This window comes from Aquarana catesbeiana, linkage group LG10, assembly GCF_042186555.1.
Source record: "Aquarana catesbeiana isolate 2022-GZ linkage group LG10, ASM4218655v1, whole genome shotgun sequence".
Taxonomy (NCBI): domain Eukaryota; kingdom Metazoa; phylum Chordata; class Amphibia; order Anura; family Ranidae; genus Aquarana; species Aquarana catesbeiana.
In genome coordinates this window covers 36,689,433-36,715,692 of record NC_133333.1, presented here as the reverse complement: position 1 = coordinate 36,715,692, position 26,260 = coordinate 36,689,433, and the positions used below count along the sequence as shown (strand labels likewise).

General features: G+C 42.5%; 1 protein-coding gene and 1 non-coding gene across 8 annotated transcripts in view; both read right to left on the bottom strand.

Moving 5' to 3' along the window:
* ARHGEF1 (Rho guanine nucleotide exchange factor 1) overlaps positions 1–26,260 on the bottom strand; it is a 194,753-nt gene that overhangs the window by 54,171 nt on the left and 114,322 nt on the right. For 3 of the 7 annotated variants that reach the window (XM_073601999.1, XM_073602001.1, XM_073602006.1), the window contains 7 exons: positions 24,307–24,336; positions 20,171–20,273; positions 18,448–18,517; positions 15,269–15,301; positions 11,202–11,363; positions 6,767–6,872; positions 2,236–2,247 (listed from right to left, as the gene is read on the bottom strand). In XM_073601999.1, coding sequence (XP_073458100.1) covers positions 2,236–2,247; positions 6,767–6,872; positions 11,202–11,363; positions 15,269–15,301; positions 18,448–18,517; positions 20,171–20,273; positions 24,307–24,336 — 516 coding nt within the window. The remainder of the gene's footprint in view (positions 1–2,235; positions 2,248–6,766; positions 6,873–11,201; positions 11,364–15,268; positions 15,302–18,447; positions 18,518–20,170; positions 20,274–24,306; positions 24,337–26,260) is intronic. The other 4 variants (XM_073602000.1, XM_073602003.1, XM_073602004.1 and 1 more) reach the window with 2 other exon arrangements.
* LOC141111585 (U1 spliceosomal RNA) lies at positions 5,305–5,465 on the bottom strand. The gene has a single exon (XR_012236461.1). It is a non-coding gene; the product is annotated as a U1 spliceosomal RNA (small nuclear RNA).

Here is a 26,260-nt window from a genome sequence, read left to right as displayed (position 1 = left end):
TTTGTTTTCTCAAAAGTTGGACGGACTTAGATTTTAAACTTGTTTAAAATTTATCCGTTGAAATCGAGTCCGGTCGAAAAGTCCGCTCGTCTGTATGCTAGTTCGACGGACAAAAAGGCACGCTAGGGCAGCTATTGGCTACTGGCTATGAACTTCCTTGTTTTAGTCCGGTCGTACGTCATCACGTACGAATTCGACGGACTTTGGTGGATTGTGTGTAGGCAAGTCCGTTCATTCACAAAGTCCGTCGGAAAGTACGTTGAAAAATCCGCCGGGCAAAGTCCGCCGTAAAGTCCGACCGTGTGTACGCGGCATTAGAGTCTTCACTCTCTGCCTGCTGCAGAGTGCTGACCGAAGTCTTCTGTGAAGACAGACTCTCAGCTGGAGTCTGGAGCTTGTCAATAAGTGTTCTAAAGGAACTGAAGGTGGACGCAAGCTCATCTCTAACAGAAGTAAGCATCTTTTGGCAAGAGGCAACCGGGTCATCTTTTACAAGGCCTTCTATACAGCTGCGACAAACTGCTTTGCTCCAAGAGTCGCTCAATTTGTTTGCACACACCGCACATTTCCTTTTAGGTGGCTGCGCCTGAGCCTTGTCCTGGGTCTTGGTCTGTAAGACAAAAATAAATGACTCATAATGAGACTCTCAGCCACCCTGACACTCCGAAACACCACGTGCAGGAGGGAGGAAATGTGTCCCCATAACCCACTACTACAGAGAGGGGGGGGGGATACTCACAGGGATAGCAAGAGAGTGACACAACACTTCAGGCTTACCTGTGAGGTGCTGGTGTTGGGCACCACATCTACTGCCTGTGCAGGAACTGCAGACTGATCCATCCTGCCCCTTTTTGGCTTTCCACAGCCTATCTGCTTCACACAAAAAGACACCAGCGGCCAGCGTCTCCTGTTTGCGCCATTTAAAGAGACTTGAACTGGCATCTCTGGCGCCCGACGATGACGTCATATGCCGCGGAAGTGACCTACCCTCGGCACTTCCTGTGGGCCAGCTTGGAGCGCAGAAGCTCCGCCCCCCCCCCCCCCCCCCCGAGCACCACAGCTTCCTGCTTTTTTCTCACACAAACCAGCCATGCTGTCAGTGAGGAAAGGATACTGCTGCTTTTACAGACTGTAAAGCGCTTGGGAGCTGACATCATCCCGGTCCTGGCCCTCTCCAGGCACTGAGAAACAGGAGAAGCAGCACAGCCAACCTCCCCAGCGGAGTGCTGCTTCTGGCAGAGGAGAAGGTTAGTGACATGCCCCAAATAGCCATACAGAGCCCCTGCTCATGATACCTAGGGGACCAGGTTCCAGGAATATGTTACCCCCCATCCGGAGGAAACACTAATAACTGACATGGGGCCTGGAGGACCGCCCTTTTATCTGGTGGGGGTAACATGTTTCCTGTCCTGGTAGGTGGAGCCCTAGGTCTCATGGGCTGTCCTGGAAGACGCTTTGAGAAACTTTTTTACTTGTTCATACAATGATCATGTTAAATAGCCAATGAGCTTTGAGGCCAAACACACTCTGTCCTCATCAGAGTAACTTTAATTGGGCTTATATGGACTCAGTAAAGTAGAATACCATATAGATCTGCAGCTTATTCCAGATTACAACATTGCAAAAGGCAACAGCAAAGAGGGTGTATGTTTGGCTTCCAAAATGCGTTGGGATCGTTTATGTGATAAATTTATGAACAATTAAAGTGGTTTTGGCACCTTCGGCATTTGGTTTGATGCTCCTTGTGCATATGCTTAAAAAAGTTTTGGTCAGCTATAAACCTTAAAGCCCTACTCCGGACACAATAAAAAAAAAAAAAAAATACCCTTTATATCTGATAGAGGATGTTAAATCTAACCAGCAGGAATAACCACACTTACCTCTGGGCAAGTAATGCTGAAATGGGTAATGATGTTCATTAAACTGCGCAAGTAGCCTGACTGCTGGTTCAAAATAACGGTGCCTTCTAAAAATGAATGGGTTAAAAAAAAAAAAAAAAAAAAAAGAAAAAACACACACAAAAAAAAAAAAAAAAAAAAAAGCTAGATTGGCTCTTGGGTCTAGATTAGCCAAGGCATTTACCGGGAAGGCCTAATAGCTGAATTTTTGCAGACTGACAGAGCAAGCAAGTAGGAAAAACCAGCATAAGGGTTTTAATACTTAGCCATGCTCTATACAGAGCCATTAGGAAAACAATGAAATCTCCCCGGTGTAAAAGTCCCAACATGCACTGACCTTTTCTTCCGTCTGTGAACAGAGCAGGCAAATGTTAAATATTTCCAACAAACAGCCCAAACATTGGGCCAAACATTTAGCAGAAAAAAGGCACCATAACCCTGAGGATTATCCCTGTGTTAAAGCCAGTACATTGAGCTACGAAACACAGAACATTGCAGAGTTTACCATGAAACCTGCACTATAAACGTAAAGCAAAACTCCAAGCAGGTGGTCCAAGACAACAAATAACACCTAGAACCATGTTAGGACAAGACACTGAGACCAGTACAGGACAAGACCAGCTGCATGGCACAAAGGTAACACAGGCAGCACAGGATCCACATGTAAAAAGTAAAAAAAAAAAACTTAAAGCGGGTTGGAAAAAATAATCCATTATGTTAAACAATGTTATTAGCCATCTTGTTTCATTATGCTTGCACAGGCTCCTGAAGTATTTTATGTACGGATTAACATCATGCCAGTTTACTCTGCAGCAAAAAAGCAAAATCAGTCTCCACCCCCGAGGAGCATAAAATGTACTGTTTGTCACAGCCCCTGATACACTGTCTCTTTCAGGTCAATTTCAGAGGAAATCAATTAACCTACCAGAACTTGTTTGAGTTGTGAAAGAAAACTGGAGGAAACTCATGTAAAAAGATAAACTCCCAGTAAACTGTGAGCTTGGTGGGAACGGACCCCAGGCCCACAGAGCTGCAAGGCAAGAATGCTAAAGACAAAGATACTTTGCAAGCATTCACTGCACCCAAAGAGAAAGGCACATATGAAGTTGGTAAATAGCAACTTCACCGCAGTGATAATGTAGTCCTGCCCCTTTCCTTCTTCTGTACCACCACCTCATTGGACCTGGCAGAGACCCTATAGCACATATGCTAATGTAAGGGCAATTCCTGCCACGTGCACATGCGCCACCAATTTCTGGTACTTTGTAGAGACCTGTGCCATGCATGTGACTAGGTGCGCAAGGATAAGCTACTGGGTCTCTGCTAGATCCTAACTACCTGGCACAGTGGCACCATGCATTTGTGGTGAACATGCACCCTGCAGCAAAACACTGCCTCCTAGAATGTGTGAGGTGGACATCCCAGGCGGAAGCAGGAAGAGGGGAGCCTTAAGTCATTCTTGCTTAGGCTGCAAAGGTTATACTTCTTTCCAAAATGGAAGAAACGTTCTGCAATTGCATAAGAGGGAGGATGGGGAAGAAAAACTGGCACTCCAGTAAGTATACGCAAATATAATTTATTATAATAGACGGCTAAAATCCAGCCCAACAGGGACATAACGAATGTTAGCCAGTAATGGCTGAAACACGTTACCGTCCATGTCGGGGCTGGATTTTAGTCATCTATTATAATACATTCTAGATTTGGAATAGCTTGCGGAAGGCCGAGACTGCGCACCGGTGTCCCCTTTGAAGTACTTTAAGTGAGGTGGTTGAGTTCAGCTTCCTCCTCCTTCGAGGGGGGGAAAGAATCGGGAACAAAAAGGGTGAAGGGTCCACTATAATTTGTAAAACAGAATTTAGAATTACATCTCAACATTTACAAAATCCTCCATGCTCTATGCACAGAGATAGATTTGATTTTCTAGGCCCAGAGTTATTTACTCAAGGCACGTGCAATGAGTTTTAACATTACAAATGAATTCTCTAAAGTCGATAGAAATATTTTTTATTCTACATCCCTGCCTAATTATACCAAATTGTCCAGTAAGATTATATTAGAATTTAAAGACATAAGACATGTAAGGAAAAAAAATAGGAAAAATACAAAAAGGTATAGGAAAAAGAAAGGTAACGTACAAGGGGATGACAGTAAGATTCAGGACCCCAAAAAAAAAAACAACAAAATACATCAGCTGCAACACAAGACCCTGCAAAGCGCGCAGGGTAGGTGCACAATGGACAGGAGTAGGAGGCTGCTGCACGGGCGCACAAAACAAACATCAATTCATCAGGGGATAACATTTGCCTGGGCCATTTCCACAAAGGAGCAGAATGGAAGTAGAAGTAGGCGAGAGTGCTGGGCAGGGGTTTGTTAGATCTGAAGCGCTATGAAAGCTGCAGCAGATTCTTCAGATAAGCAAGGCAAAGAATGGAGATTGAACCTCTCTGGGGAATCAGCACGGTGCAAATAAGGTAAGAAGCAGGACCATTCCATACTCAAAAGTAAAATGGAATCCAATGTATGCTAGAGGGCAAGGAAGAAAAATCCAGAAAGGAATACAACTGGATTCAAAGCAGCCAGGCAAGGCAAGATGGGTCTACATAGGAATGGTGAGGTCTCCATCAACTGTGCTCAGCCAAGTGGAGAGCCCAACTCCAGACAAAACTTGTTACTTTGGATTTGAGGAAGGGTTAGAGTCTCTACCCTAAATTGAGACAGAAACATTGCCAAACAAATGTTTCTTGGGTCCAAAATGATTTATTTGATTCCACAAATGACCAAAAGAAAAGGCAGCCAACGTGTTTCGAGGGCCAAAGTGATACCAATTCATCAAGACTGCTAAGCACTTACATGGGAATGTACACACTGAATATTGTCCGGGCTTTGATTGATGTGTCCAGGATCTCAGAGTCCAAGACACAGTTTTAAGCACTAAACACCCGATGAAGTAGGATTGATCTGGCCCCCAAAACGCACTGGCTGCCTTTTCCTTTTTGACCAGCCAAGAGTAGAGCCCAACTCCAGACAAAACTTGTTACCTTGTTTTTGGGGAAAGGTTATAGTCTCTACCCTAAATTGAGCCAGAAAGATTACCAAACAAACGTTTCTTTGGGACCTAAAGTATTTATTTGATTCCACAAATGGCAAAAAGGAAAAAAGGTAGCCAATGCGTTTCATGGGCCAAAACAACCCCCCTTTATCACGGCAGCTGCTCTGCACTTACATGGAAATTTACACACTAAATATTTTCCCAGTTTTGATTGATATGTCCAGAATCTTTACTCTATCTTTACAATAGACACAGTTTTAAGCACAAAAACCCCTGTGAAGTAGGCTTGTTCTGGCCCTCAAACGCATTAGCTGCCTTTTCCCTTTTGATCATTTTTTTTTCTTTTTTTTTTTTAGTAAGTTGCGAAAGCAGTCCCCCTCTACCACAAATTATGCAGTCGAGTTTCCCGCATTTGGGGAAATTGCAGGGGTCAGCACACCCAGACTGCAATGGATGAGCCTCGTCCTAGTAGAACCACCTTCGTGATCATGGTATCTCCCCTGCCAGGTAAGTATCATTTGTTGGTATAACTTTTTTTTATAACTTTTGGACTCTAAGAAACATTTTTTTGGAGTTCTTTCTGGCTTAGTTATACATAGATTACTCAATTTGGGTGAACTTCCATTTGGGAGGGAACCCCATTTTGTGGCGCATAGCCACAAAATGGAGGCTCCTCCAGCTCAGTGCCTCACCCCTACCTCTTATTATTACTATATAGGATTTATATAGCGCCAACAGTTTGCACAGCGCTTTATTAGAGTTGTACTGCTGTCTGTGTCTAATGGAGACATAGGGCAGGAAGTGATAGGGAATCTCTCTAATGGGGACACAGACAAAAAACATTTGTTACAGAGTAAGGGAAGGTTAGGATTTCTGACAATGTTTTTATAACTGTATGTTCTCTTTTGTCCTGGTGACAACTGCACTCCCACAAATTTTTAGTCTGGGAGTCAAATGAACAGGAAGTTAGGGAAAACATCTGCAATGGGAGCACAGGAGCACAGACAGAAAGAAGATTCATGTCCATGAGCATTTAAATCATACAGTATACTACATTCAAATGGAAAATGCTGTGGTTGACAAGAAAAGACTTTGAGGTTGATTTACTAAAACTGGAGAGTGCAAAATCTGGTGTAGCTCTGTAAAGAAAGAAATAAGCTTCCATGTTCTTTTGTAATTAAACAAGCTGAAGTTAGAAGCTGATTGGCTACCATGCACAGCTGCACCAGATTTTTGCACTCTCTAGCCTTAGTAAATTAACCACTTTGTCTGTGTAGTTTCTCATCTATCCAGGTCATGGCATAGCGTTTTTTTTATTTAATCACATATAATTGGATATGTTCTTTAATTAACATTACAGAACAAATCTAATCGAATGTGATTTAATACAACGAGCTAAGAAAAGACTGATTTGCTTTGCCTGCAGTTCAAACATAGTTTAATAGGAACTGCCCAGTCTAGAGAAATGCGGCGCAACGCAAAGCAGGACAAAAGCAGTCTTTGAAATGCCATGTGTACTGCTCCAATTAGGTCTATGGGTTTCTGCTGGCCTACGCTTGAAGTGTGTTTCAAACACAAATCAAATGCAAGGAAAGCAGCACCTGTTGAAATGAGTTCATAAGGATCTGAAAGAAATTGTAACTATATCCTACTCTGTGCACATTTTTTTTTAAAAAGTGTCTGCAGGCAGGCTTTAAGCAGGAAGTTATAGCAAGGTTGTGGACTTTGGACAGGTCCAGTCAGCAGCCAGAGGACGGTAATAGCACGATCAAAAGAGACATTGCCATAGAATTTTTTCTGCAATTATCATTGTTACCTGTCATTCTCAGCACTGTCCTCTTGCTGGTCTGTTGGGCACAGCTCTGTGGTTGGAGACCCTTTGGAGATATCTGTGACATCCAAGGATGAGGTTCCATCAGACACTGTAAAAAGACAAGACAGGGTTTTTTTTTTTTTTTTTTTTTTTAATTAGCCACTTGCATTACAAGCTGGGATGACTGTTTATAGTCTGATTTACAAAACTTGTAATCCACATTGCAGGTTTAAAGAGATCCTGTTGCCAGATCATCCATTTCAACAATGTATACATCCAAAAAGCTCCGAGACAGCTGCTGGGTACCGCCATCTTGGATGTGATGTAAGAAGGGTTAAAATTTAAGTGCCACACCACTGCTAATAGGTCCAGAAAAAACTTTATTCCAGTAAAAGATCAGGGGTACAGATTAAAATATTATTATACAGGAATTATATAGCGCCAACAGTTTGCGCAGCGCTTTACAATGCAGGGAGACACTACACCAACAGTACTATTCAAAACAAGAGGGTTAGAGAAGCCCTGTTTCAGCAAGCTTACAATCTGAGAGGTAGGAGCTGGTGAAAAAAAAGGTAGGGACTGTAAGGGATGAATTGATGAGGGGAGTAGAAGATTGTTAGCTGGAGGCAGGATAGGCCACCCTGAAGAGATGAATTTTCAGGGATCGCCTAAAAGTGGACAGAGTAGGAGATAGCCGGACAGAGTAGGGTAGGGAGATCCAGAGGATGGGAGAGGCTCTGGAGAGGTCCTGGAGACGAGCATGGGAGGAGGAGACAAGGGAGCTAGAGAGCAGATGGTTTGGGAGGAGTGGAGAGGACGGTTTGGATGATATTTGGAGAAAAGATTGGTGATGTAGCTCGGGGCAGAATTGTAAATGGCTTTGTATGTTATTGTTAGTGTTTTGAATTTTATTCATTGGGCAATTGGAAGCCAGTGGATGGATTGACAGAGAGGAGTGGCGAACCCTGAACAGTTGGTAAGGTGGATGAGTCTGGCAGCGGCATTCATGATAGACTGAAGAAGGGATAGCTTGCGGAGAGGTAGGCCAATGAGGTGGGAGAATTAACTAACGCGTTTCAGGGGTCTAAGTGCCCCCTTCATCAGGGCTTAACTGGCAATCAAGTGAACAAAACAGTAGTGAACTGGACCTACAATGGTATTTATTCCAGTGTGAGTTAAAAGCACAGGCCTAAACAGCATCTTGTCTTAGCAGTGATGTGGTGCTTAAATTTCAAACCTTCTTACATTAAACTCCAAGCCAAGGAGACTGTGGAGATCCTCAGGGGTGTAGAAGCCGCCTGCCCAGGAACTAGATCATTTACACCAACAGTAATAACAAAAACAATAACAGTAAAATACAGTAAACAATAACAGTAAACCAGGAAAAACACTTTCCTCAACCATGATTTTTTACAAATAATGGAGGGTTTTGGACACAGACAGGGATTAGTACAGACGAATCTCCCAATCCCTAATTGTGTACAAATCAAACGAGAACGCACGCGGCGCTCATCCGTCTTCATTGGCGGGAGGAGACCCTCAGAGTGAGGAGCTGCGGTTTCCTGGCCGCTGCAGACTCTTGCCCCGCTATTGTGTGGTCCAGTTCCTCTGTTGGTATTATCCGGTTGGGATCTGGCACCCTTGGATTTTTTGGCACCAGTGGGTACAGTGATGACGCCTGGCAATGGTGGTGTGTGCTTTGATTTTAGACTTGTACCAGTAGTTCAAATGAACCAGTGATGTCGATTTATGCCCTGATGAAGCAATTAGTTCTTTGCGAAACATGTCGGCTGACAGTCACGAATGAATTTTGAATACAATACTGGATGGTCATATCTTTGTATATATTAATATATGTTTTTGTATATATACATTTTTTATCCCTATTCAAATAAATAAAAATGATATTTTAACTACTTTACGTATCTATGCCTACTGGATAATAGACGTACTATCTCCCTACAAAAATCCCATTTTTTGAAAGGGTCACAACTTTCGTTTGATTTGTACTTTCCTCAACCAATCTTGGGTGTGATCTCAGCAGACCCAAGACTGTAACTTAGTGAGACTCTGTAGCTGCCTTCCTTACTTCAGAGGAACCCTTGAAATAATTTTCAGGTTTTGGAGAACACCAGCTAAAATTAAATAATTGCCCCAACAATGGTGGTCAGTGAGAAGAATGCTTCCCTTACAGTGGTGAACAAAATGCCCTCCTTATGCTGCGTACACACGAGCGGACTTCTTGTTGGACTGAACTCCGACGTTTTTTTTCGATGGATTTCTGATGGAGCTCCGCTGAAACGGACTTGCCTATACATGATCACACCAAAGTCCATTAGTTTAGAGCGTGATGACGTATGAAGGGACTAGAAAAAGGAAGTTCAATAGCCAGTTGCCAATAGCTGCCCTTGCGTTCTTTTTGGTCCGTCGGAATAGCATACAGACGAACGGTTTTCTCGATAGGTGTTGAGTCTGTCGGAAAAATTTAGAACTTGTTTTATTTCTAGGTCCGTCAGAATTTGACAGAAAAAGTCCGATGAAGCCCACACACGATCGGAATGTCCGACGGGATGATTCCGTCGGACTTTTTGTGCCGGATAGTCAGCTCGTGTGTACGCGGCATTAGAGGCAGCTAAAAAAGATTGTTAGTGCCATGCTGCTGGCTCTGCCAAGTGGTGTTGGCAATGAACAATGCGGGCACCATCAAATGGAATTTCAATCAACTCCAGCTCAAGGAACCCCTAGCAACCTCTGAAAGAATTCCATGGAACCCTGGTTGAAAGTGACTGCTCTACAACATTCCCCTTTACGCACCTCTGGCCGCTCCATAAAAGGTTATGTAGGGCCTTAAAGAAGCTGGTCCAGCATGGAGGGTAATTAGACGCTCCCAATAGAGGATAGCGTTATGGGGGAGGGGGCTGTGCTAGGGAACTGACTCTTGAACTAGTCACATTTTTTTTTTTTGCAAGTTTAAAGGGACACTGCAAGTGAATAAAAGCAAAAATATCAGATTTTTGGTGCTTTAATTTGACATTTTAAATTGGTTACAGGGTCTCCTTAAAAGGTCTAGATGAGGGGTCTCCAAACTATGGCCCTCCAGTTGTTCAGGAACCACAATTCCATCATGCCTAGTCATGTCTGTGAATGTCAGAATTTTACAATGCCTCATGGGATGTGTAGTTCCGCAACAGTTGGAGGGCCGTAGTTTGGAGATCTCTGGTCTAGATTATAAAAACATTATCACTAACGTATATTGCTCTTCTACTGCAATCCAAAGATTTGGAAATGCTGTTCCAAACCGTTTTGGCAATGGAGGCTGGCAACAGAGTTCTATGCACAGGACATCCTATAGTTAGATCTCAGCAATGAAGCCATTTTGTAGGCAATAATTTATCCTTTACTAACCTTGCATCTTCTCACCTTATATTTAATGAGCAAATAACAACTGGACAAGTAACACAACTAAAACGTTTTAACTAGTTTGCATGCCATAAAGTGGTTCTAAAGGCTCAAGGTTTTTTACCTTAGTGCAATTTTCGCATTAAGGTAAAAAAAAAAAAAAAGTTTCTGGGTGCAGCTCCTCCCCCCAGCCCCCCCTTCAGGGGCGGCCCGGCCATTAAGGGCGCCGCCCCCTCTATCCACGCCACCACCTATATAGTTAATGGATAGATTCATGCATAGCATGATCCACAACACAGAAGGAGGAAGAAAGCCGCCGGACACGCTGCCCACCCGCTTCCTAGATGGGGTAAGTGCGTGGCTTTGATGTCCCAGCTGTCCTCCTGGGGGGGGCTGGTTGCCGCACCCCCCAAAAGAAAAAACCACCAGCAGCCACTGCCCCCCTTATACTTACCTGAACCCCATCTCGATCCAGTGATGTGCATGAGAGGAGCGGCTCTCCCGGGTCTCTTTCCTCATTGGCTCACACAGCAGTGGAAGCCATTGGCTCCTGCTGTTGTCAATCACAGCCAGTAAGCCAATGAGGAGAGAATGGGGGGGCGGGGCCAAGCTCCATGTGTAAATGGACACACGAAGCACAGCGAGCGAGCTTGAGTGCTCCCATGGCAAGAGGCTTGCTATTGGGGGCAACCAGTAGAGGGAAGGAAGCAAGACTGCCAGCTGGGGACCCAAAAAGAAGAGGATAGGGGCTGCTTTGTGCAAAACCATTGCACAGAGCAGATAAGTATATTATGTTTGTTATTTTTTTTTTTCAATTCTTTCCTTTAGAATCACTTTAAGAATAATACATCTTCTTTGTGATTGAAAAAATGTTAGAGGATGTGAAGTGATTTATCCAAAACCATCAATATGTCTTTCGAAAAGGACAGGTTTGTTGATAAACATGCACCAGGGCTAAAAAAAAAAAAATCTAGTGTGGTCATTCATTAACTGAGACCTTTCACGGTAGTCATTCATCACCAATACAACTTGTACTGACCTGCGTCACTGCCGCTGGAATCACTGGGTGGAGGGTGTATGGTGACAGATACACCAGGCTCCGGGCCCTCATTGGGGGCTTTGGGCTTCGGAAGACTGTCACTCCTCTCAATGTTCCTCTGCCCATAGCTGACTTTTCTCTCCGGGGGCACTTGTTTGTCAGCTGAGGAATCAGAAATGTAATAAAGTCAGAGTCCCCTTTCACATCAGCTTTTTAACAGAACTCCAATCATCGTTCATTCAGATGAAATGATATACTATATAACTGCTCTCAATCCCCAACTTCTTCCATAAACATTGATAGCAGTTAACACAAACACATAAAGGAAGAACAAAGTGGTTAGTAGGTGACAAGGGAACACCGCCACCCACCCCAGCCATTGGAAAATGTTCTACAATAGGATTTGGAAAGCCTCAGTTCCACTACATTGTATCTAAGATTAAGCAGCGAGCAGGACACCAATAAATTACCGGTACATTATGAAAGCCTACCATTATATTTCCTTATTTTTGCACACATAGTCGTCTAAAATGGAAATGTGTTTGTTTTGCGGTTTTAGTAAACCGTAAGAGAAATCAAAGGTTTGCCCGTGCGTTACTTAACCACTTCAATACTGGGCACTTTCACCCCCTTCCTGCCCAGGCCAATTTTCAGCTGTCAGTGCTGTCGCAATTTGAATGACAATTGTGCGCTCATGCTACACTGTACCATATGACTTTTTATAATTTTTTTGAGACAGGTAGAGCTTTCAATTGGTTGTATTTAATTACCATTGGGTTTTTTATTTTTTGCTAAACAAAAAAGAACAACATTTTTGAAAAAAAATGTTTTTCTCGGGTTTTGTTATAACATTTTGCAAATAAGCAGTTTTTCTTCTTCGTTGATGTGCCCTGATAAGGCTGCACCGGTGGGAACTGATGAGGCTGCAACGCTGGGAACTGATGAGGCCGCCCTGATCTGAACTGATGAGGCCGCCCCGATCTGAACTGATGAGGCCGCCCCGATCTGAACTGAGGAGGCCGCCCCGATCTGAACTGAGGAGGCCGCCCCGATCTGAACTGAGGAGGCCGCCCCGATCTGAACTGAGGAGGCCGCCCCGATCTGAACTGAGGAGGCCGCCCCGATCTGAACTGAGGAGGCCGCCCCGATCTGAACTGAGGAGGCCGCCCCGATCTGAACTGAGGAGGCCGCCCCGATCTGAACTGAGGAGGCCGCCCCGATCTGAACTGAGGAGGCCGCCCCGATCTGAACTGAGGAGGCCGCCCCGATCTGAACTGAGGAGGCCGCCCCGATCTGAACTGATGAGGCCGCCCCGATCTGAACTGATGAGGCCGCCCCGATCTGAACTGATGAGGCCGCCCCGATCTGAACTGATGAGGCCGCCCCGATCTGAACTGATGAGGCCGCCCCGATCTGAACTGATGAGGCCGCCCCGATCTGAACTGATGAGGCCGCCCCGATCTGAACTGATGAGGCCGCCCCGATCTGAACTGATGAGGCCGCCCCGATCTGAACTGATGAGGCTGCACCAATGGGCACTGAAGGAGCTGCACCAATGGGCACTGATGAGGTGGTTAAATCAACCACACTGTGGGAACCACCAAAGGTCAGGGTTCTTTAAGCTGAGTTGTGGTTTTTAACATCTCAGAAGACAAAGGTTTCTCAACATTTCACTTGTGTTCAATTTATGTTGTAGAGGCCCGTTCCTGTGAACCATGCTTGTCAGCATAAGCACCCATTTTTGTTTTGATTAGTTCCTGTTTAATTGGGACTGCAGCATCAATGACAGCCAGGATTTAGAGCAACCAGCCATTCAACATCTTGGCTGGTAGCTTTGAAAAAAGGGAAGATATCTATCTAAATAAAGAATTTTAAAAGCTTATTTGTAGTGTTTTCCTTTCTATATATTTTTTTTTTTTCAATGTGCCTTTGAACTTGCTAGAAAATGTGACTACTCCAGGAAGAGTCAATTTCCTAGCACACCCCCTCCCCTCCCTTCTTGCACATCATAGCCCTCTTCTCTTACATAGGTTGATCTACTAAAACTGGAGAGTGAAAAATATGGTGCAGCTGTGTATGGTAGCCAATCAGCTTCTAACTTCAGCTTGTTCAATTAGGAATTGACAAAAAAAAATGGAAGCTGATTGGTTTCTACGCAGAGCTTAGGAGAGGTTATGCACCAGATTTTACACCCATCAGTTTTAGTAAATCAACCCTATAGTGTCCCTATCAACCTTATAGTGTCCAATTGCTGTTATAGTATCTAGTTATCCTCAGTGCTGGCCCGGCTCCTCCACCTCTCCAATTGCTTCCTTACTAGACATGTGCACGCCGTAAGTTTATGTAAAACTGATTTGTGTTTGGAATTTGTTTCTTATATTCATTGGTTGGTCCGGGTGGATGCGAAAAGTTTGGCTTTTTTTTTTTGAAGATTGCAATATATATTTCAATAGATTATCGAATCGGTAGGATTCAATATTTTTGGACGCTAGTCCAAACCACAAGAGAGATGGCATGAGCTGATTGGACAATATCAACTGGCCTAGTGTGCATTCGCATTAAGGAATGGAACGAAATTTGGATCCATTCGTTAGCCGAATCTGAATTATCAAACAAATTTGAAAATTGGATTCATTTCCTGATGGGCCCAAACTATTAACTCATCATGTGACATCATTTGAATGAAACAAATGCATTCCTTAATTTTTCGTTCTTTTGGATTCGTTGACATTCATTATTATGTCCATTCAGAGATTCGTATACATTTGAATCTCTGAAAATGACTTTTTCATCCGAAAAAAAGGAATTGTAATGAACCGAAATGCACATGTCCATTCATTACATAACCTTTTTTGTAGCTGCTGGGGGAGGAGTGAAGGGAAGTGTTTGTGTAATAGGTCTGAATCTGTTGGCTGTGCCAACAGTAGTGCCAGGGCTTTTGAATGTCTTCATAAGGCCTTTACAGGCAAAGACAATGCATAAAATATGCTACATGTACATATAATCTTATGGGAAGATTTTTGTTTAAATCAATGGTTTGGCAATAGGGTCTCTTTAACCTATCCCCTCCATGGGGCATCATGCTGGGGAATGTTAAAATACAGATTATAGGCAGAAGTTATGAACTATACATGAAACCCTACAACACTGAACTGTGGCTATCAATGGGCAGATGTGTCTCTAAGAAAACAATGGGAACCTCAAAAGCAACAGGTCCTGCTGAATTTCAGCTTAAAGCTCAACCGATGTGGATAAGGATACTTCCTTGAAGGATCAGTTTTTTTGCATACACATTTTCCAAGAAGTTGGAAAATCTTTGTATTTGTATATGTATAAAAAAAAAGGTATTTTTGTATTTTGGATAAAGGTGTCCATTTAACTTGAAGTAACTTAAAGAAGAATTACAGGTATTAATATTTTTCCATTCATTGGTCCAGCTTGCACCAATGTAACTTTGCGTATACCATACCTATGGGATCCCTGCAGAAGCTGGAAATCACTGTAATGGATACCCCTACCCGAGTGATCTCCACTAGCTTCCGGCTCCCATGCCAAGTTGAGAAAATGCTAAGCAAACTCTGAATGGCGTTTCTGCCAAGTGGTTGATCTCTTGTGTTTAGAATGCAGCAGGGCTGCAGCTCGGCATGGGACCTGGAAGCTAGTGGAGATCACTGCAGTAGTGGTGTCTGCTACAGTGGTTTCCAGCTTCTAGAGGGATCCTACAAATATGGTATTATGCATCTTTACATTGGTCAAAGCTGGATGCCATACCTGGAATTCTTTAACTGGCCAATTCTTAACTTTCTAAATCCCCTCTATTGTGAAAGAACAGAGCAATTTCTGTGGGACTGAGGCTTGTAGACTGTAAGACACAAGGGTCTGAATAGAACATATTTTATCAATAAGTGAATTAGTAAAACGTGCCCCCCATGCTTCAAACCTCCCCCTCCAGTGGTGAATTTATGGTACATTCCGTCATGCATTTGGCTGAATGGAGGGAGTGAAAAAGGTGAAATGTCAAGTTGTTTGGGGGGGGGGATATAAATGGGTCTAATATTGGAAGATACCTTCGGGCTCAAGCTTCGGCCTGGGATCAACATCTGTGAAAGATACGGGAGGAGCAGAAAGAGGAAAAACAAAACATGGCATGAAGGCAAGCTAAAGGCACAGCGACACCACCCACACCCCTTACACATCACTGAACATCAACATGGAGTCATTGCCACACAAAAGTGACGGCCATCTTGGGAGTGAACCAATATTCAGCCTTAGACATCACTAAGGCCTATATGGCTGCATCCACAGTGAACAGATGATAGTTTTGCTTAAGCAAGAAACAACAAGACCTCAGCAATAAGGGACAGTCATGCATCACAAGTATGGAGAAGGATGAGAGAAGGGACTGAAAAGCAGAGAGAGACAACAAAACAGTCTTTCTCATCTTTTTTACCCCAGAGGAACCCTTGACATAATGCTCAGATTTTTGAGGAACCTCTGTTAAACCAATTCATTGGCCATCATTGGAAAAATGCCCCTTACATTGGTGCCAGTAACACAGATGTTCCCCTTACAGTGGTGGTCAGAATGTCACCCTTACAGACAACTAAAAGATAATTGGTCTCATGAAGCTGGCTCTGCCAAGTAGTATTGGCCCTGAAACTATGTAGGCACCATCAGATGGATGGTCAATCAGCCACAGTTCACAGAACCCCTAGCAACCTCGGGAGGAACCCTGGTCGAGAATGGCTGCAACAAAAGAAAATAATACATACTGCAAACACTGGCAAAGTATACTATATATTTCCCAAACATTTGTCAGTTGCATCACATGCTCTGGAGCTCTGCGATTTCAGTACTATTAGTTACATTGAAAAACATTTTTTTACCTCCTTATTGCCACCTCCTGGAAGCCCTTTAGGTGGGCTTTAATGCCCGGGACGTGACTTGACTTCGGAATCATGTGACTGCTGTGATTGGCTCTCACAGTGGTCATCTGATTGGGGGCCTGTCCAACTGGCTTACAATCAGTGAGCGTGCTCTCAGCACACTACCTTAGGCTGCACATGTGTGGCGACTGGGCATTTAAAGCCTACTTTTCTTGCTGCCACAAATATGCATTGCATGGTCAGCAAGAGGTTAACAAAGTATATGTCAATTCTAAAGTGAGATTTGTTGGGTTTCAGTAAAGCATTACATATTGTAATGGTTGCCTTTTTTCAATAAAATATTTGTTTTCACTTTTTTCCTTCCCTTGTTGCATCTCAGTGCTGTCGATCTACTGAAGCCTCTTTGCGGCCTATTTGGTCCAGCAATGCTGCATGGCATTTCACAAGGTGAGTTTCCTGAAGGTGACTACACTGGACTGTGTGAGACAGACGACATGTTGCCACTCTATAACAGGAAGTTCTTGGGACATCACCTGTGTACAGTATATAATAGGGTTTTGACCAGCCAGCCAAGCCTTAGTGATAGTGCGCTTTGTATCGATGGTGTTAAATATCTAATAACTGCTACAATGTATTGACGAAGTTTAACATTTAATAGCATTTACTGTATACCAAAGTTAGAGATCTTGGATGAAGAAGTACCAATATTTGGACTATTTGCATAGTGTGATTGTTGGTTCATTATGGTTACCACGAATGGAACACTTCCCTTAATTTAGGAAAAACTGCATTATAGCAAGCAGCAAAGGCAAATAGAGAGACAGGACAAAAAAAGAAAGCAACAAAGCAGGAGCAAGATAGAATAGTATCATATATATGAAGGTTTTTTGTTAGATTAAATATTGTAAGATACTTAAGGGTTGATTAATAGAAACAGGGCCATCCATAGGGGGTACCACCGGTCCTCCTGTGGAGGGTACACAGGGGGCCTCAGGCAGCAGAAGGATCATTGAGACGGGGTGGCAATTACAGAACAATGCCCTGTGCGGCTCTCTGCAGACGTTGAAAGTATGTTTCTCCCCCTCTCCCCCCGCCGGCTTTCAGCAGCTGGAGGGAGAGACACAGACACAGGGTATCTTTCTGTAATAGTCCCCCCACCACACCAATCCCCCTCCTTGTGCTGCCCACATCTAATTCCTCCTGTGGGTGCCCAGCCCCCCCCTCGTCCCCCCCGCAGCGCTGCCAGCTTCCCTCTCCCGCTGGCTGTTATGGGTACACAGGGGGATAGAGAGTGGGGGAAGGGTCCAGTAAATATGTAATTTACCGACCCCCCCTTTTCTGAATTGGACACCGTGAGTGATCCGTACTGATTGCTCCTGTGTTCATTCATAACTGAGGCACTTACTGTAGTTTATGAATGAACTGCAGTTTATGAATGAACTGGAGACTCCGCCTCCTGTTCATCTTTAGTGCATTCCTCAATTCCTCTGAGATGTAACACCCCCCCAACAGCATTTAAAAAAAAAAAAATGAAAAAAATATTTTAAAATTTGAATAACTAATTGTAAAAAAATAATTTTAAAAAGAAATCATTTTAAAAAACTGTAAAAAATAAATTTAGCAAAAAATATTAAAAAAAAAAAATTGTAAAAAAAATAATAAAAACTAAAGGCTTATTTGCACGGGTTCTCTCTCCCATACAGCCTATGAACACAGCCGCAGGTCCTAATTTAATAAGTGTGCAGATGTAGATGAGTGGCCCCGAATGCACACTGTCTGTGCTTGGCACTGTACACCTGCACCCACACTCCTGTCAAATTAGGACCTTCAGCTGTGTTTGTACAGCCTCTGCGTCCCCATAGTGTAACATAATCTGCCTGCACACAGCAATAACCACATAAAAAAGAAAAAAAAAAAACCCACTGTACATGCCATAATAACTATGTGAATGAGTCCCAAGATCTCATTTACACACAGAACTATTTATTAACTTAATGCAGTTTTATCTTTTAGATCTAGCAGGAAATTTGTACGTTTTGTTATGTTTGTGTCCGTTAATAATGATTTCCATGAATTTTTTGTGAAAATATTGTTTTGATATTTATTTATTTATTTGGGGGGGGGACTGTCAGGTAGGCAGTAACAGGCCCTGTAATTTTTAACACCAGCCCTGAACAGAAACTGCATACAGTGGAAATGACTGTATTACCCACAGCAACCAATCAGCAGCATGCATTTATTTGTTTAACTTGAACAATGCAGCTGGAATCCAATTGGTTGCGGTCAGCCACACCTGCCAATTTTTTACATCAGGTACACGAACACTGGAATGCTCACATTTGCTTTCACCCAGTACTCACTGTGGGGGGTTTCACTGCGGATCCAGAACGGTTTCTTGATCTTTGGAGGTTCATCTGGCTTCTTAGACACCTGAAGGGAAGGCGAGAGTTATGTAATACAGAGGAAAAAAAACGACATGACTAGAATAGAAGAATTTAAATATGCCATCTTAAAAAGACCAGTACAACAAATATACAAGCAAGTTTATATTAAAAGTGCCATTACAGACATCTAAAGTCACGTACATAACACCTAGGGGTCTAAGTCATAAGAAATTTGAAAAGTCAGAAGCATTCATGCAAGCTGAACCAAATGTCACAGTATTTTTTTTTTTTTTTTTAAAGGAATAAATTGTTACTGAACCCACAACAGTGAAATCAGTCTGTATATGCAGTTAAGCATGCTTCTTATACTTACTGTGGAACCTAAGGGGTTAACCTTCTGCATTGTGTAAAAAGGCGGTTTATACCTGTCTCCTCTGATTCTCCCCTTCTTCCACTGTCCCCAATATATTTCCTGGTAATACAGAGCCAGGGGACAGGCTGCACATGCTCAGTTTGGTGTGTATTGCTAGAGAGTTTTTTTTTCTTGGGAAGGTGCATGTGATCAACACAGGGCCAATCAGCACTGCACTGTCCAGATAGAGCCGGGGTCCTGCATCCTGATAGGCCAGTGAGTGCAGAATGAAAACTCCACCTAAAAGCTTTAAGCAGTAACTGATAGAAGTCACAAGACTGCTATTTACTGCTGATCAGAAATCGTATTTATAAGTTTATATTTACTAAAATAATGGCATTTCCATGTTCTGTGTACTGTGGGAGACCAGATATAGTAAATGCAGGGTCCTGGGTTTAGTAACACTTTAATGCCTGCATTGTCAGCTATGTCTAGTGGCCATAATTCAGTACAATCTTCTGAAATACCTTAAAAGCTTTTTTAAATAAAATAATGTATCCGCGCTTAGGCCAAAGGGGAATTAGGTGTGCAGCCTACCTTGCTAGGTCTCCAATAGGGGACTAGAATGAAAATAAATGCAAGTATAAGGGTAAATGGCGCTACCTATATAATGAAAGGCGACAGAGCCTGATCACTTGTTAGGTGCTATGTGCCTCTATTGTGACTAATAAATGTGCATATACCAATGGTGCAATACCTAATAAATAAACAATGTGCATATACCAGTGGTGCAAAACTTCACTAATTTGCCAAGTAATTATGAACTGTGATAACACAAAATATTTAAAGAACGCGATGCTCCAATAACATAGATGCAGATATAAAATAGAAATAAAAATTAATAATAAAAAAATATTTTACAAATGTATAAAAGGAACCCAAAAAAATGTATGTGCCAAGTCCAAAAAAAATACATAAAAAAAATTACATCAAGAAATCAATCCAAACAAAGTCTTTTGTGATATTTAAGTGCTTGGTGACGATAAACACAGGAACAAATCCAGGTGACTTTTAGGTGCTCCCCCACTTGGGTCCCTACTCACCAGCTCCAATCACCCCTACAGGGGTGTCTCGCATAGCAGATAGGCTTGACGTACCGATACTGTTTCCAAGGATAGATCATGCTTATGCGAGCCTGGCTGCATGATCTATCTTTTTATTTTTATCCTATTATTATCTATCTTATTATTATCTTTTTATATACTAATATTTTTAGTATTGAATTTATATTTAATTCACTTGCATTTTAGTGCGGTGCTGTTCTCTATCATATGAATCGCAACTTACCATTTTCCGGAAAAAGCCACTTTTAGGCTTTTTGCTATCCGCCGCCTTGGTCCTTACCCCGATGTGCTTCATGTAGATGGCGATGGCATGAACAATAGCAGAGCTGCGGAGGGTAGAGAATAGGTGATGAATTTCTAGAAAAATCAACACGTCACACATAGTAAGTGAGTCATACATGTATTAACTAGAAACTAGGGATGGGCAAACGGTTCGGCCCGAGCATAAGTTCGGACCGAACTTTAGTTGTTCGGACGTTTAGCGAAAAATGAACATTATGCAGTGTTCGCGGCAAATTCGAAAGCCGCGAAACCCTGTTAAAGTCTATGGGACACGAACATGAAAAATCAAAAGTGCTCATTTTAAAGGCTTATATGCAAGTTATTGTCATAAAAAGTGTTTAGGGGCCCGGGTCCTGCCCCAGGGGACATGTATCAATGCAAAAAAGTTTTAAAAACGACGGGAGCAGTGATTTTTTTTAATGCTTAAAGTGAAACAATAAAAATTAAATATTCCTTTAAATATTGTGCCTGGGGGGTGTCTATAGTATGCCTGTAAAATGGCGCCACGTGACGTCAGAGAAAGGCAGGGTCGCCCGTTTACATCACAGAGTGGCCCTGCCCTCAGCTATATAACAGATGTCATCGAGAAGAAGCGGTCCCTCCTGAACCGTACCAGGCCACATGCCCTCAACATGGGGCGGGTGCTTTGGAGTAGCTGTTGATGGGGACAAGGGCCTCATCCCCACAACCCTTGCCCAGTGGTTGTGAGGATCTGCGTGCGGGGGGGGGGCTTATTGGAATCTGGAAGTCCCCTTTAACAAGGAGACCCCCAGATCCCGGCCCTCCCTATGTGAATTAATAACAGGTACATCTACCATTTCACAAAAAAAGTGTCAGAAATAGTAAAAAAGACAGGAGACACTTTAGGACAAGTGCTTTATTAAAAAATAAAAGTATGTCCCATGATGTAGATCCATCCCACGCCACCCGACGAGCCGAAAAAAAAAAAAAAAGCTGCAACAGCTCCACCTCCATGGGAAGCTCCCGTGGAATGATGCTTCTTCTCAATGACAGCTAACAGTGGGGCCACTCGGTGATGTAAATGGGCGACCCCGCCTTCCTCTGACGTCACATGGCGCCACTTTACAGGCATACTATAGACACCCCCCAGGCACGATATTTAAAGGAATATTTCATTTTTATTGTTTCACTTTAAGCATTATTAAAATCACTGCTCCAAAAAACAGTCGTTTTTAAAACTTTTTTTGCATTGATACATGTCCCCTGGTGCAGGACCTGGGCCCCTAAACACTTTTTATGACAATAACTTGCATATAAGCCTTTAAAATGAGCACTTTTGATTTTTCATGTTCGTGTCCCATAGACTTTAACGGCGTTCGTCCAAATTGTTTGCCTGTTTGCAAGTTCTGGTGCGAACCGAACTGGGGGGAGGGGTTGTTTGACTCATCCTTACTAGGAACGCCGCCAAGAACTGCTCCTATAAAAACTGGCCACAGCATAGCTTGTATAGAACTGAAAGACTTTAATGCATAAGGCATGGCAAGCTTTTTTTTTTTTCCTGATTCATTTCTGACACGCTGAAGAGAAGTGACCACAAACAGGAAGAAATAAATGTAATTCTATTTCTGATAAATAAACGGGGCACCATAAGATCTACATTTCAGGGCTGTGATATCTTTTAATGCTAAACTCCAGGAATCAGACAAAATTTGCAGTGCCCCTTTCCCATGCTCATTTAGTCTAAGGGTGCAGTACTTTCCTTATTCCTGGTTCTGGCAGGCTTCCTCCATTTGTGTATTACTCCAGCACTGCCACCTCTTTAAGGTGAACCTGTCTGAGGTTGCATACACACCTCCTCCATGTGTTGAAAGCAGATGAAAATGGGCAAGCGTATGGTCCTGGAGCAACTTTGACAAAGGCCAAATAGTAATGGATAGACGACTGGTTCAGAGCAACTCCAAACCTGCAGCTCTTGTGGGATATTTCTGGTCTGCAATGGTAAGGACCAACCAAAAGGGGTCCAAGAATGGAAAACCAGTGAACTGACGACAGGGTTGTGGACAGCCAAGGCTCATTGATGCAAGTTGGGAGCAAAGGCTGGCCCATTTAGTCAGACCCAATAGAAGAGCTGTAGCTCAAATTGCTGAAAGTTAATGTTGGTGACCCCCTGTGACGAAACGCATTGGAACGTGGCTACATGGCAACGCTAAGACGGTGACTCCATGTGTACGAAGAAAGGTATGAGGAGATCGCAACACTGAGTCACCTGGCATGTTTGGAATTTTAACAAGATGATTTTGAGTCTTTTATGATGTAAGTGCATTACTTTTAACAAACTGATTACCTTAAGGTGTTTTTACACTATCTGAGGCTCTGTCTCAATTTCTATCCCCACATGTGCAGAGTGTCTTTATTAATCTGGATTGAGATTGGCGTGTAAAAGCAGCTCTTCAATAACATCTAATACGGCGATATTTGCCAGACACGAGAGTGAATGGCAACAGCATCTGGTGAGCTTAATGGAGTGGAATTGGCACACATCACTTTGGTGAAGGATTTTGGTGGATCAACGAGATTTTGTTTTACTATTTTTTCATCACTTTAAATGGGACTGTATTACCATATTGATTTGCATATGTTGGAGCATATATTTTTTAGATATGCCATATGGACACTTTTCATTATGTATAGGTGTTTTATGTTGATCATTTCACGATGTTAATATTTAGGAGTTTTATAGATTAATTTAGTGCGCTACTGTGAAATCGTTTTTCTTTTTTACATTGACATTTGTTTCACCTCATTTGCACATCCCAGTTTTAGTCCATAGGATTCAATATTGAGTTGGCCCACCCTTTGCAGCTATAACAGCTTCAACTCTTCTGGGAAGCCTGTCCACAAGGTTTAGGAGTGTGTCTATGGGAATGTTTGACCATTCTTCCAGAAGTGTATTTGTGAGATCAGACACTGATGTGGACGAGAAGGCCTGGCTCACAGTCTCTGCTCTAATCCATCCCAAAGGTGTTCTATCGGGTTGAGGTCAGGACTCTGTACAGGCCAGTCAAGTTCCCCCACCCCAAACTCGCTCATCCATGTCTTTATGGACCTTGCTTTGTGCACTGGTGCACAGTTATGTTGGAACAGGAAGGGGCCATCCCAAAACTGTTCCCACAAAGTTGGGAGCATGAAATTGTCCAAAATGTCTTGATATGCTCACGCCTTAAGAGTTCCCTTCACTGAAACTAAAGGGCCAAGCCCAACCCCTGAAAAACAACCCCACACCATAATCCCACCTCCACCAAATGATTTGGACAAGTGCACAAAGCAAGGTCCATAAAGACACGAATGAGCTTGGGGTAGAGGAACTTGACTGGCTTGTACAGAGTCCTGACCTCAACCCACTAGAATATCTTTGCAACGATTTAGAGAGAGCGGAGACTGCGAGCCAGGCCTTTTTGCCCATCAGTGCCTCAGACCTCACAAATATGCTTTTGGAAGAATGGTCAAACACTCATAAACCTTGTGGACGGCCTTCCCAGAAGAGTTGAAGCTGTTATAGCTGCAAAGGGTGGGCCAACTCAATATTGAACCCTACGGACTAAGACTGGAATGCCATTAGAGTTCATGTGTGTGTAAAGGCAGGTGTCCCAATACTTTTTTTTAATATAGTGTGTGTATAATATATATATATATATATATATATATATATATATATATATATATATATACACACACACACACACACACACACACACACACACACACACATACATACATACACACATACATATACACACACACACACACACACACACACCTACATACATACAAATACACACACACACACAGATAGATAGATCTTCTTCAACATGTGATGATGCTGAGAGACCACCCACAGTTTCAAGCAGAAGAGAGCAGAGCTAAATCTTATCTCTGCATCCCCAGGCTAAATGAGCATTGCAGAGAAAGGGGGGCTACTGCAATGGTAGATTTTGTCTAATTCCTGGAGTTCAGCTTTAAATCAGTTTAGAACTTGTAATAAGAAGGAAAAGAATTGGTTGTGGATCTATTGTATTAAATTGAGGGCAACTATACTGGTGAGGCAGTTGGCGTTACCTTTTCTCCTCGTCCGGAGAGATGCTTGGGCTGTTAGGAAAACAAATAGATACAATTAGAAAAAGGGATGGTGGAATGGACAGTCATCAGAAGTATATTAAGCTTCCAACTGACAAAGCAAAATCAAAGAGAACATGTATTTGGTTTTGGCAATAAGCATTGGTTTATGACTCAATACTGACCTCTCGTGTTGGGAAAGAAGTATGACTGGAACTAATCGGTTGGCTAGAACATTTTATGGCATTATAATTGCATGAACACTTACAGCTCCAGCAAATAATAAGACACTATACAATACATAGCTTAATTTACATCAATTAATCAGAATTCAATTAAAGTATATGTAAACCCCAACAATGACTCTTATTTGCTTCCTTCAGAAAAGGAAGGGTTCCCCCTTTCGGGACTTTAAAGGCCCTGGTGATTGTAAGTACATTCACCACAACTACTACATAGTCATAGTAAAGAGTATAAGATTAGAAAAAGCATGAAAAAAGATATAATTTTATTTTACAAGGATAACATTTTTTAGCAAAATACATGTAAACATAATGCGTGGCTGTATAGACGCACATCAATTGACACAGCAAGGCTGTATACTATTGCAGGGTTCCGGACCACGGTGATGGAGAAACTGAGTCCTTGAAGCACACCCAAAGTGTGGTCTGTTAAATATTGAATTCATTTTATTATTTCCATTTGAAAAATACCAGTTGAGCCTACTAAAAATCTAGTGAGCTGATAGCGTCCTAAACTGCACCTTTATAGCATTGTTACCAAGTCCCAAGATTGTTTACAACCATGCATCATTCTCTATATTATAAAAAAGAAAAAAAAAATCAACGAGAAGAGCAGAACCCCAACAGATGTGCAGACCTTGGAACCCAAACTCTAAGATCTCAACAACAAAGCCCCAAAGACACCAAGGGGTTGATTTAGCAAAACTGGAGAGTGCAAAATCTGGTGCAGCTCTGCATAGAAACCAATCAGTTGTCAAAGCTTAATAGAACAAGCTGAAGTTAGAAGCTGATTGGCTTCCATGCAAAGCTGCACCAGATTTTGCACTCTTTGGTTTTAGTAAATCAACCCCCAAGTAAGTTTACTCTCAAACATCTATGAAAACCATAACCAGAATGATTTTCACTGCCTTCTACATTGTATCCCTGCATAAGCCATTAGTTCTTTTACAACTTCAGCATACACCATCTATAGTTTATTAAAGAATAAAGCTAAGGCTGGAAAAAACACCCAACACATTGGCAAAATTATTCACGAACACTGCGTGCAAAAGAAACCATAATCAGCTAAAAAAAAAAAAAAAATATTCTGGCTTAATCCACGTAGACTGGGAAATGCTGCTTTTCAACAGCAAATTAAAAACTAAACTCTGACTCTTTCATGTGCCAGGCCATATTATACAGAACATATATCTCCCTTCCTGCAAGCGTTTTTTATCATCTATGCAACACTTGGAGGAAAAGTACATATGTAATACACATAGTGGCTCTATTTGCTTTACCCCGAGATACACATTTGATGTATGCTCCAGGAGGAAGAAGCTATGTCAATTTTAAAGAGATGATTTGATTTCATTTTGCTACTTTTTAGCAATGCAATCATCCATGTCAACCAATCAGAACGCAGCTTTCAGCAGCTCAGTGAAAGCCAACTGATGACTGGTAACTATAGATAAATGCACTGTAAATGTACTGTACGGGTTTTGCACTGTTAAAGGAGAAGGTCCAGAAATATTTCAGGTACAGGTAAATGCAGACTAACCAAACTGTCCACTGGATTATTATACCTATTAGATACTCTAGCACAGTCTTTCTGAACCCTTTTCACATGGCGTATCCCTTGAAATAACTTCTCAGGGGTCTCAGGGAACCCCTACTAATAATTACTATATCCTCAGCTCACGGTACATTAGCATAGCGGTCAAGAGGGATGGCAA